Raw genomic sequence first — 13828 nt, forward strand, 5'->3', positions numbered from 1 at the left:
TAGTGAAGACGTTGACAAGGTTATAAATAATGATTTAAAATTGAAATAATAATTGTGTCCTTCAACTTTTCTTTCGTCAAAGAATCCTCCATTTGCAGCAACTACAGCCTTGCAAAAAAATAAATGTCCCTTTTTCAGGACCTTGTCTTTCAAAGAAAATTTGTAAAAATCCAAATAACTTCACAGATCTTCATTGTAAAGGGTTTATACACTGTTTCCATGCTTGTTCAATGAACCATAAACAATTAATGAACATGCACCTGTGGAACGTTCGTTAAGACACTAACAGCTTACAGACGGTAGGCAATTAAGGTCACAGTTATGAAAACTTAGGACACTAAAGAGGCCTTTCTACTGACTCTGAAAAACACCAAAAGAAAGATGCCCTGCGTGAACATGCCTTGGGCATGCTGCAAGGAGGCATGAGGACTGCAGATGTGGCCAGGGCAATAAATTGCAATGTCCGTACTGTGAGACGCCTAAGACAGCGCTACAGGGAGACAGGACGGACAGCTGGTCGTCCTCGCAGTGGCAGACCACGTGTAACAACACCTGCACAGGATCGGTACATCCAAACATCACACCTGCGGGACAGGTACAGGATGGCAACAACAACTGCCCGAGTTACACCAGGAATGCACAATCCCTCCATCAGTGCTCAGACTGTCTGCAATAGGCTGAGAGAGGCTGAACTGAGGGCTTGTAGGCCTGTTGTAAGGCAGGTCCTCACCAGACATCACCGGCAACAACGTTGCCTATGGGCATAAACCCACTGTCGCTGGACCAGACAGGGCTGGCAAAAGGTGCTCTTCACTGACGAGTCGCGGTTTTGTCTCACCAGGGGTGATGGTCGGATTTGCGTTTATTGTCAAAGGAATGAGTGTTACACCGATGCCTGTACTCTGGAGCGGGATCGACTTGGAGGTGGAGGGTCCGTCATGGTCTGGGGCGGTGTGTCACAGCATCATCGGACTGAGCTTGTTGTCATTGCAGGCAATCTCAAAGCTGTGCGTTACAGGGAAGACATCCTCCTCCCTCATGTGGTACCCTTTCTGCAGGCCCATCCTGACTTGACCCTCCAGCATGACAATGCCACCAGCCATACTGCTCGTTCTGTGTGTGATTTCCTGGAAGACAGTAATGTCAGTGTTCTGCTATGGCCAGTGAAGAGCTCGGATCTCAAGCCCATTGAGCACGTCCGGGACCTGTTGGATCGGAGGGTGAGGGCTAGGGCCATTCCCCCAGAAATGTCCGGGAACTTGCAGGTGCTTTGGTGGAAGAGTTGGGTAACATCTCACAGCAAGAACTGGCAAATCTGCTGCAGTCCATGAGGAGGAGATGCACTGCGGTACTTAATGCAGCTGGTGGCCACACCAGATACTGACTGTTACTTTTGATGTTGACCCCCCTTTGTTCAGGGACACATTATTCCATTTCTGTTAGTCACATGTCTGTGGAACTTGTTCAGTTTATGTCTCAGTTCTTGAATCTTATGTTCATACAAATATTTACACATGTTAAGTTTGCTGACAAACGCACTTGACAGCGAGAGGACGATTCTTTTTTTGCTGAGTTTAGTTGTCAATTTGTTGAGGTAATCTGGAAAGATTTCACCCCATGCTTCCTGAAGCACCTCCCACAAATTGGATTGGCTTGATGGGCACGTCTTACATACCATACGGTCAAGCTGCTCCCACAACAGCTCAATAGGGTTGAGATCCGGTGACTGTGCTGGCCACTCCATTATACACAGAATACCAGCTGACTGCTTCTTCCCTAAATAGTTCTTGCATAGTTTGGAGCTGTGCTTTGGGTCATTGTCCTGTTGTAGGAGGAAATTGGCTCCAATTAAGCGCCGTCCACAGGGTATGGTATGGCGTTGCTAAATGGAGTGATAGTCTTCCTTCTTCAAGATCCCTTTTACCCTGTACAAAGCTCCCACTTTACCACCACCAAAGCACCCCCAGACCATCACATTGCCTCCACCATGCTTGACAGATGGTGTCAAGCACTCCTCCAGCATCTTTTCATTTCTTCTGCATCTCACGAATGTTCTTCTTTGTGATCCGAACATCTCTAACTTAGAATTGTCTGTCCATACCACTTTTTTCCAATCTTCCTCTGTCCAGTGTCTGTGTTCTTATGCCCATATTAATCTTTTCTTTTTATTGCCCAGTCTGAGATATGGCTTTTTCTTTGCAACTCTGCCTAGAAGGCCAGCATCTTGGAGTCGCCTCTTCACTGTTGACGTTGAGACTGGTGTTTTGCGGGTACTATTTAATGAAGCTGCCATTTGAGGACTTGTGAGGCATCTGTTTCTCAAACTAGACACTAATGTACTTGTCCTCTTGCTCAGTTGTACACCGGGGCTTCCCACTCCTCTTTCTATTCTGGTTAGGGCCAGTTTGTGCTGTTCTGTGAAGGGAGTAGTACACAGCATTGTACGAGATCTTCAGTTTCTTGGCAATTTCTTGCATGGAATTGCCTTAATTTCTCAAAACAAGAATAGACTGACGAGTTTCAGAAGAAAGTTCATTGTTTCTGGTAAATTTGAGCCTGTAATTGAACGCACAACTGCTGATGCTCCAGATACTCAACTAGTCTAAAGAAGGCCAGTTTTATTGCTGCTTTAATTAGATCAACTGTTTTCAGCTGTGCTAACATAATTGCAAAAGGGTTTTCTAATAATCAATTAGCTTTTTAAAATGATAAACTTGGATTAGCTAACACAATGTGCCATTGGAACACAGGAGTGATGGTTGCTGATAATGGGCCTCTGCCTATGTAGATATTCCATTAAATTAAAAAAAAAAAAAACAATCAGCCGTTTCCAGCTACAATAGTCATTTACAACATTAACAATGTCTACACTGTATTTCTGATCAATTTGATGTTATTTTAATGTACAAAAAAAGGTGCTTTTCTTTCAAAAACAAGGACATTTCTAAGTGACCCCAAACTTTTGAACGGTAGTGTATATGTGAGTGTCCTACATCTCTGACGTGTTCTACGCCCTCGATGTGGGCTTCAATCTCCTGCATGACGCGTGTCTCTCTCTCCACCTCCTCCGCAGAGCGACGCCCCTTATTGATCTTCTCAGCCAATCGCTTGATGTCTCTCTGGGCATCCAATAGCAACGGGTGGTCTGGATGTTCCTCAGGAGTGTGCTTCAACAGATCCTAGAGAACAGGGACACTACATTTTACTACCAAGTAAAAGTAAGAGAATACATCTTCATATACACATGCTTATCTTCATCTTTCATACGCAGGCCTTCAACACTAAATTGGGTGACATTGTGGAAATAGCTAGGCCAGGAGAAGCCTGAGACTTGCCTAGGATTTATTCCAGTTAGGCAGAGGGAACCATGGGGATTCTGCTAGTCATCTATGAACGTTTGAACATCTTGGCCATGTAGTGTTATAATCTCCACCCGGCACAGCCAGAAGAGGACTGGGCACCCCTCATAGCCTGGTTCCTCTCTAGGTTTCTTCCTAGGTTCCTGCCTTTCTAGGGAGTTTTTCCTAGCCACCGTGCTTCTACATCTGCATTGCTTGCTGTTTAGGGTTTTAGGCTGGGTTTCTGAATAAGCACTTTGTGACATCTGCTGATGTAAAGGGCTTTATAAATACATTTGATTGATTGATTGAGTTCGGCAGAGTCGAGGGGACTCACCTTGACCAGCAGCTCATAACGGGGGATCCTCTGGACAGGCTTGATCATCAGATCACCCAGGGCCTGCTTCTCCTTGTTCTCACGCATACTGGTCTGTGGGGGGGGGGGGGGGGGGGAAGAAAAGAAGACCGAAGAGAGAGACAGAAGCGAGAGACAGGGAGAGAACGGTAGACAGAAAAGAGAGACAGGGAAAACAGGACAGAGTTCTAGTCAGACATACAGTACATATGAGCCATACAGTGTGAATAATCGGTCTGGTTTCTCCACAGACACTAGATGGCGGTATGGTTCCACATTCTGATCAGTCACCCTCCTGTGACCGAGTCACTGAAGAAGACCTGTGACTTTTTAAAAGGTCATCATCTAGTCTGGTCAAAGGTCAACTATAGAGGGGAGAAAAACAACAGCTGGAGAGACACACACACACACACACACACACACACACACACACACACACACACACACACACACACACACACACACACACACACACACACAGACAGACATGCAGGAACACACATTCACATGTTTTGAGCTCCATGTCTCAGCTCTGACAATCAGTAGCCATCTGACTAGTGAGGAACTGCCCCTCCCTAACTTCAGGCTATGCTCAAACACTACACCCCAACCTGAGAGCTGCGTTCGGTCACCTCTGGTCTCTTGGCCCTCCCACCCCTGCTAGATTACTCAAATGTAAATGATTCACTTCAGCGGAACCTGCCTATCACACCTGTGTGTGTGTGTGTGTGTGTGTGTGTGTGTGTGTGTGTGTGTGTGTGTGTGTGTGTGTGTGTGTGTGTGTGTGTGTGTGTGTGTGTGTGTGTGTGTGTGTGTGTGTGCGTGCGTGCGTGCGTGCGTGCGTGCGTGCGTGCGTGCGTGCGTGCGTGCGTGCGTGCGTGCGTGCGTGCGTGCGTGCGTGCGTGTGTGTGTAATCCAAAGAACTGGGCCAGACATCTCTACCTCAAGCCGGGTGTACACTACACGATTTTGGCCCCAATTAAGCTGTCCTAGCTAAGTTTAGGAGATCGGAGATAAAATCCATGTCGTTGCCTAATCCGAGGGCTATCGATCCCGTCTTTGAGAAGTCCCAGACATCCTGACCAGATATTTTCAAACATGTTTGATTTTATCGACACAAAATCTGCAATGCTCTTGTAGTGTGAACGTGCAACGACAAGTTTTGAGAAAGGTGATCAGCGACAGCCAACGAGAGGTGATCAGCGATATGTAGACTAGAGAAGGGCAGATGACTAGTACTAGAATGAACATGTAGACCAGAGAAGGGCAGATGACTAGTACTAGAATGAACATGTAGACTAGAGAAGGGCAGATGACTAGTACTAGAATGAACATGTAGACTAGAGAAGGGCAGATGACTAGTACTAGAATGAACATGTAGACCAGAGAAGGGCAGATGACTAGTACTAGAATGAACATGTAGACCAGAGAAGGGCAGATGACTAGTACTAGAATGAACATGTAGACTAGAGAAGGGCAGATGACTAGTACTAGAATGAACATGTAGACTAGAGAAGGGCAGATGACTAGTACTAGAATGAACATGTAGACTAGAGAAGGGCAGATGACTAGTACTAGAATGAACATGTAGACTAGAGAAGGGCAGATGACTAGTACTAGAATGAACATGTAGACCAGAGAAGGGCAGATGACTAGTACTAGAATGAACATGTAGACTAGAGAAGGGCAGATGACTAGTACTAGAATGAACATGTAGACTAGAGAAGGGCAGATGACTAGTACTAGAATGAACATGTAGACTAGAGAAGGGCAGATGACTAGTACTAGAATGAACATGTAGACCAGAGAAGGGCAGATGACTAGTACTAGAATGAACATGTAGACTAGAGAAGGGCAGATGACTAGTACTAGAATGAACATGTAGACCAGAGAAGGGCAGATGACTAGTACTAGAATGCGTTTGTACTTGCCTATAACCAAAGCGTTAAAATCGTTACAGCTCTGAAGATCACAGGCAATATTATTCAATTCAAATTGTTGGCTAGATATTTCAACACTGTATGGCAAGCGTGAATGTCTGACTGGAAACGTTTATGAGGCTGCTTTGAGCCACAGCTCGTTCTAGCTACATTAACAATCTAATCGTGTCATTGTTTTAGTGAGACAGCGTGGTAGAACGTTGTATTGTCTGACCTCCCGTCTGTGCCACATGGTTTAGCGTGAGCATCACCACGTTGCCAAGACAACAAGCTTCAGGAAAGACGGTTGTTTACTGTGAGAGGCTCAGAGATGTTAGCATTTTGAAAGTCGTGTAGTGTTCGCCCGGCATCAGGGGATCAGCGATCGAGTGTCTCTTTCTAAAGAAAACCTCCTGAGAAAACTGCCATTGGAAGAGCAGCAGGGACAGGATGTGCGCACACACACACACACACACACACACACACACACACACACACACACACACACACACATACACTTAGAGGCAAGTCAATGTATCACACTCATCTACACAAACACACTCATATCAACTGCGGACATACACTTCCGTTCAAAAGTTTGGGGTCACTTAGAAATGTCCTTGTTTTTGAAAGAAAAGCAAATTTTTTGTCCATTAAAATACATCAAATTGATCAGCAATGCAGTGTAGACATTGTTAATGTTGTAAATGACTATTGTAGCTGGAAACAGCTGATTGTTTTTATGGAATATCTACATAGGTGTACAGAGGCCCATTATCAGCAACCATCACTCCTGTGTTCCAATGGCACGTTGTGTTAGCTAATCCAAGTTGATCATTTTAAAAGGCTAATTGATCATTAGAAAACCCTTTTGCAATTATGTTAGCACAGCTGAAAACTGTTGTTCTGATCAAAGAAGCAATACAACTTGCCTTCTTTAGACTAGTTGAGTATCTGGAGCATCAGCAGTTGTGCGTTCGATTACAGGCTCAAAATGACCAGAAACAATGAATTTTCTTCTGAAACTCGTCAGTCTATTCTTGTTTTGAGAAATTAAGGCTATTCCATGCAAGAAATTGCCAAGAAACTGAAGATCTCGTACAACGCTGTGTACTACTCCCTTCACAGAACAGCACAAACTGGCTCTAACCAGAATAGAAAGAGTGGGAGGCCCCGGTGCACAACTGAGCAAGAGGACAAGTACATTAGTGTCTAGTATGAGAAACAGACGCCTCACAAGTACACAACTGGCAGCTTCATTAAATAGTACCCGCAAAACACCAGTCTCAACGTCAACAGTGAAGAGGCGACTCCGGGATGCTGGCCTTCTAGGCAGAGTTGCAAAGAAAAAGCCATATCTCAGACTGGGCAATAAAAATCAAATATTAAGATGGGCATAAGAACACAGACACTGGACAGAGGAAGATTGGAAAAAAGTTGTGGACAGACAATTCTAAGTTAGAGATGTTCGGATCACAAAGAAGAACATTTGTGAGATGCAGAAAAAATGAAAAGATGCTGGAGGAGTGCTTGACATCATCTGTCAAGCATGGTGGAGGCAATGTGATGGTATGTGGGTGCTTTGGTGGTGGTAAAGTGGGAGATTTGTACAGGGTAAAAGGGATCTTGATGAAGGAAGGCTATCACTCCATTTTGCAACGCCATGCCATACTGTTGTGCTGATTAAAGCAGCAATTAAACTGTTCTTCTTTAGACTAGTTGAGTATCTGGAGCATCAGCAGTTGTGGGTTTGATTACAGGCTCAAAATGACCAGAAACAATTAACTTTCTTTTGAAACTTGTCAGTCTATTCTTGTTTTGAGAAATTAAGGCTATTCCATGCGAGAAATTGCCAAGAAACTGAAGATCTCGTACAACGCTGTGTACTGGACGGCACTTAATTGGAGCCAATTTCCTTGTACAACAGCACAATGACCCAAAGCACAGCTCCAAACTATGCAAGAACTATTTAGGGAGGAAGCAGTCAGCTGGTATTCTGTGTATAATGGAGTGGCCAGCACAGTCACCGGATCTCAACCCTATTGAGCTGTTGTGGGAGCAGCTTGACTGTATGGTACGTAAGAAGTGCCCATCAGGCCAATCCAACTTGTGGGAGGTGCTTCAGGAACATGGGGTGAAATCTCTACAGATTACCTCAACAAATTGACAACTAGAATGCCAAAGGTCTGCAAGGCTGTATTTGATGCAGATTCTTTGACGAAAGCAAAGTTTGAAGGACACAATTATTATTTCAATTTTAAATCATTATTTATAAACTTGTCAACGCCTTGACTATATTTCCTCTTCATTTAGAAACTCATTTCATGTATGTTTTCATGGAAAACAAGGACATTTCTAAGTGACCCCAAACTTTTGAACGGTTGTGTACACACTCACCTCCAGGAACTTGAGGAATGCCGGCTTGGCCTCCTTTGCGATCCTCACTGCGTCTTTGGCGTTCAGAAAGTTATCGATGTATGCTGAATAAATATTAGCAAGAATCTCTTTGGAGAACTGTGTAAAAGAGAAAAAGATAGAGAGGGGAGGAGAGAGAAAGTTAACAGGAATATAAACATACTGTAAAAGGCATACTAGGTTTGATTTGCTACTAGCATAATCCGGCTACGTGAAGTGAGGAACTGCCACTGCCTGTGCCTCACATACTCCCTTAAAAGGCTTTTGCTTGAAAAACAAGAAAAAAAGTGCCAATATTACAGTTTGTCCCTTTAGAGACGCGGTAGCAACAACATATCCAGTAAACATCACCTCAAATAGTCAGAATTAATCTGAGATAAATCAAGAAATCTGTCATTAATTTTGTCGTTTTTACAGAGTAGGTCTTAGATATAAAACTGTGTGACTAAGACGTTTGGTGCAGCATTTCTTAAGTGAAAAAAATTGCAAGAAAACTAGTCGTCTCTTGTTGAATGACAACAAACACTTCATTAAAGAATCCCGTCCATAGTTTGCACTCTGACTAGGAGTAGTACTGTTGACCAATCACTGAAAAAGGGGCGTGGAAGAAAAAAAAACGACCTAACACCAAAACAAACAAAAACATCAAACTTTCGTCATAATATATGCGCGGACTGCTTCGAAGCATGCGACAGGCTATAAACTGACACTGAAGGAGGGTGAATCCTGCGCAGCAACAAGTGATTGGTGAGCCTGGCTCTGGCTGGGATTGGCCAATATGGTGATACATAGGTAGCCTCCCTCCAGGCTTAAAAACCAAAGTAAAAAGGGCATTCCTCCGTGGGGGAAAGGGGCATTCCTCCGTGGGGGAAAGGGGCATTCCTCCGTGGGGGAAAAGGGCATTCCTCCGTTGGGGAAAGGGGCATCCTCCGTGGGGGAAAAGGGCATTCCTCCGTGGGGGAAAGGGGCATTCCTCCGTGGGGGAAAGGGGCATTCCTCCGTTGGGGAAAGGGGCATTCCTCCGTGGGGGAAAAGGGCATTCCTCCGTGGGGGAAAAGGGCATTCCTCCGTGGGGGAAAGGGGCATTCCTCCGTTGGGGAAAGGGGCATCCTCCGTGGGGAAAAAGGGCATTCCTCCGTTGGGGAAAGGGGCATCCTCCGTGGGGGAAAAGGGCATTCCTCCGTGGGGGAAAAGGGCATTCCTCCGTGGGGGAAAAGGGCATTCCTCCGTGGGGGAAAGGGGCATTCCTCCGTTGGGGAAAGGGGCATCCTCCGTGGGGGAAAAGGGCATTCCTCCGTGGGGGAAAAGGGCATTCCTCCGTGGGGGAAAGGGGCATTCCTCCGTTGGGGAAAGGGGCATTCCACCGTGGGGGAAAGGGGCATTCCTCCGTGGGGGAAAGGGGCATTCCTCCGTGGGGGAAAGGGGCATTCCTCCGTGGGGGAAAGGGGCATTCCTCCGTGGGGGAAAGGGGCATCCTCCGTGGGGGAAAGGGGCATTCCTCCGTGGGGGAAAGGGGCATTCCTCCGTGGGGGAGAGAGACAAACACACACATCCACAGGACGTGTTGCACAACACACATTATGGTATGCTCCCCACACTGACACACACTGTGACTCACTCTGACCTGCCTTTCTTCAACACAATGGAGATGAGTGAGGAGGAGAGAAATAAATGAGAAGGGGGAAAGGAAATGGAAAGAGCCAGAATAATGAGGGACAAAGACAGACAGACAGACAGACAGACAGACAGACAGACAGACAGACAGACAGACAGACAGACAGACAGACAGACAGACAGACAGACAGACAGACAGACAGACAGACAGACAGACAGACAGACAGACAGACAGACAGACAGACGATGAGGGGTATGGTTTAATGGTAACATTATGACCCCTCATGAAAAGAGCTACCCTCTCCTTTATTCCTCTCTCCCATCATCCCTCTCTCCATCTGTAAGGAGTGATAGCAGGATGGAGAAAGGCTGCTCTATCATTCAAAGTGTGATAAATCAGGTGCTATACACCGCAGGCGGCCAGTGGCACCTTAATTGGGGAGGACGGGCTCATAGTAATGGCTGAAATGGAATGAATGGAATGGTATGGAGCACATGGTTTCCAGAACAGATGGTTTCCATGTGTTTGATACCATTCCATTCACTGCCTTTCAGTCATTATTATGAGCTGTCCTCCCCTCAGCAGCCCTCTGTGCTGTACACCTACGCAGTCACCTGTCTCCACTCTCTCCATCCCTCCAGTTACACAAGCAGCCACTCTGCCCATCCTCTTGTCACTCTTTCCCTATCTTTCCCTTCTAATGTGGGAATAATGTGCAAGTCATTCTTTTTTTTCTCCTTTTAAAGGCCCAGTGCAGTCAAAAACGTGATTTTCCTGTGTTTTATATATACAGTATTTCCACACTATGAGGTTGGAATAATACTGTGAAATTGTGAAAATGATGATAGTGCCCTTTTAGTGTAAGAGCTGTTTGAAAAGACTGCCTGAAATGTCAGCCTGTTTTAGTGGGATGGAGTTTTGGCCGGCCTGATGACATCACCAGGAAGCTATTTTAGTTTTTTTTAAATGCCGTTTTAATTGAAAACAAATCACAGCATGGTACTTAATTGTTACCCAGAAATGATTTGATATTTAGATAAAAACGGCTACATTGGATCTTTAAGTGGCGATGTTTTAAAAAGCACAAGTCTCTCTCTCTCTCCTTCATCAATCTGGATTGAACTGCTCAGACTTTCAAACATTACATCCAAAGCTCCCATCCACAAACACACTATATTAATAACCTAAATAAACCCACTATGGAGTCTGGACAGGTGGAATGGACAGCATGTAAACAGAACGTCTAGAAACACAAGGCTAGCCCTAACTGGTCCTAACTCTCTTACACAACCTCCCTGGTTCTATAGTATAATCTTTACAGTATAATCCCTGTCCTTTAGACTCACTAATAATAATAATAATAATAATAAATGCCATTAAGCAGACACTTTTATCCAAAGTCACTTACAGTCATGCGTGCATAAATGTTATGTATGTTTGGTCCCAGGAATGGAACCCACTATCCTGGGTCTACCAACTATACATGATGCTACTATTGGCTGTCTGTCAAAGGAGGGAGCAAGACTGCATAGTCGCCACATAGGTTCAGTATGTGCTAGTACACGGGGTCAGGCCAGTTCAGGGCTACTGAGACAGATGTGTTTTGACAGGGTATCATCACAAGGGGGAGAAGGGCTGAGGGGTGAGAGAGAGAGAGAGAGAGGGGGGGGGTGAGAAAGAATGTTGAGGGGGTGAGAAAGAGAAGGGTGAGGGGGGTGAGAGAAGTGAGGGGGAGAGGGGGGTGAGAGTGAGGGGTGAGAGAGAGGTGAAGGGGGGGTCACAGTTCAGAGAGGTCAAGGGATTACTACTCGCTACATTTCACTAGCATGGGCTAACAATGCTATAGATTCTGACTGCATTTCACTAGCATGGGCTAACAATGCTATAGATTCTGATTGCATTTCACTAGCATGGGTTAACAATGCTATAGATTCTGACTGCATTTCACTAGCATGGTCTGGGCTAACAACGCTACACAGTCTGACTGCATTTCACTTACATGGGCTGGGCTAACAACGCTACACAGTCTGACTGAATAGACTAGCGATGCTACACTGGTTAGGATAAAGGCTTCAGCATGCTTCAGTTCGGCTGGCGCCTAGCCGAGTTACCGAATGAGTGTGCTAGCATACCCTCTTAAAAGAACAAGTACTGTTTGTCAATTTTGAGACGCCGTAGCCAGTATACACTTCCTTAAAATAGTCAGAATTAATCTAAGATAACTCAAGAAATCTGTCATTAATTTTGTCATTTTTGCCAAGGACATCTTAGTCACACATGTTTACATCTAACTAAGATGTTTGGTGCAGTACTTCTCAATTAAAACATTTGCATGAAAATGAGTTGTCTCGTTGAATGACAACAAAGACTTTATTGAAGAATCCCTACTGTTGACCAATCACCGACGAAAGGGCGTAGACTTCGGCTTGCCTTTTTTGGTGTGCCTGGACAGCCGGAAAAAACCTTTACCGAGGTCCAAACTAACAAAAACTAACAAAATGTTGCCATAATATACATACAAACTCGTCCGAAATGTTTCCGCAGGGAAGCATGCGGATGCTTTAAGTCTCTCTGCCCCCAGAGGGAGAGACGGAGGCCTTTGTTCTTCTGGCTGTGGAGGTTTGTGTGTGTGTGTGGTTTTGTTTGTGTTTAGACTGGGAGGTGTGTTTGTTGGCGTGAACCAGAGGGCTACCAGCAGGGGGTTAACATGGACCAGGAGAGGAGACAGGGGGTTAACATGGACCAGGAGAGGAGACAGGGGGTTAACATGGACCAGGAGAGGAGACAGGGGGTTAACATGGACCAGGAGAGGAGACAGGGGGTTAACATGGACCAGGAGAGGAGACAGGGGGTTAACATGGACCAGGAGAGGAGACAGGGGGTTAACATGGACCAGGAGAGGAGACAGGGGGTTAACATGGACCAGGAGAGGAGACAGGGGGTTAACATGGACCAGGAGAGGAGACAGGGGGTTAACATGGACCAGGAGAGGAGACAGGGGGTTAACATGGACCAGGAGAGGAGACAGGGGGTTAACATGGACCAGGAGAGGAGACAGGGGGTTAACATGGACCAGGAGAGGAGACAGGGGGTTAACATGGACCAGGAGAGGAGACAGGGGGTTAACATGGACCAGGAGAGGAGACAGGGGGTTAACATGGACCAGGAGAGGAGACAGGGGGTTAACACGGACCAGGAGAGGAGACAGGGGGTTAACATGGACCAGGAGAGGAGACAGGGGGTTAACACGGACCAGGAGAGGAGACAGGGGGTTAACACGGACCAGGAGAGGAGACAGGGGGTTAACACGGACCAGGAGAGGAGACAGGGGGTTAACATGGACCAGGAGAGGAGACAGGGGGTTAACATGGACCAGGAGAGGAGACAGGGGGTTAACATGGACCAGGAGAGGAGACAGGGGGTTAACATGGACCAGGAGAGGAGACAGGGGGTTAACATGGACCAGGAGAGGAGACAGGGGGTTAACATGGACCAGGAGAGGAGACAGGGGGTTAACATGGACCAGGAGAGGAGACAGGGGGTTAACACGGACCAGGAGAGGAGACAGGGGGTTAACACGGACCAGGAGAGGAGACAGGGGGTTAACACGGACCAGGAGAGGAGACAGGGGGTTAACACGGACCAGGAGAGGAGACAGGGGGTTAACACGGACCAGGAGAGGAGACAGGGGGTTAACACGGACCAGGAGAGGAGACAGGGGGTTAACACGGACCAGGAGAGGAGACAGGGGGTTAACACGGACCAGGAGAGGAGACAGGGGGTTAACACGGACCAGGAGAGGAGACAGGGGGTTAACACGGACCAGGAGAGGAGACAGGGGGTTAACACGGACCAGGAGAGGAGACAGGGGGTTAACACGGACCAGGAGAGGAGACAGGGGGTTAACACGGACCAGGAGAGGAGACAGGGGGTTAACACGGACCAGGAGAGGAGACAGGGGGTTAACACGGACCAGGAGAGGAGACAGGGGGTTAACACGGACCAGGAGAGGAGACAGGGGGTTAACACGGACCAGGAGAGGAGACAGGGGGTTAACACGGACCAGGAGAGGAGACAGGGGGTTAACACGGACCAGGAGAGGAGACAGGGGGTTAACACGGACCAGGAGAGGAGACAGGGGGTTAACATGGACCAGGAGAGGAGACAGGGGGTTAACACGGACCAG

The 13828-nt window shown here is 46.6% G+C and overlaps 1 protein-coding gene across 1 annotated transcript in view; it reads right to left on the reverse strand.

Annotated features, from left to right (window-relative positions):
- LOC106613240 (Rho guanine nucleotide exchange factor (GEF) 17) overlaps nt 1-13828 on the reverse strand; it is a 104193-nt gene that overhangs the window by 14223 nt on the left and 76142 nt on the right. Inside the window, 3 exon segments of the mRNA XM_014215311.3 lie at nt 2994-3179; nt 3676-3768; nt 8010-8126. Coding sequence (XP_014070786.3) covers nt 2994-3179; nt 3676-3768; nt 8010-8126 — 396 coding nt within the window.

This window comes from Salmo salar, chromosome 09 (genome assembly GCF_965601325.2).
Source record: "Salmo salar chromosome 09, fSalSal1, whole genome shotgun sequence".
In the NCBI taxonomy this organism is placed as follows: Eukaryota; Metazoa; Chordata; class Actinopteri; order Salmoniformes; family Salmonidae; genus Salmo; species Salmo salar.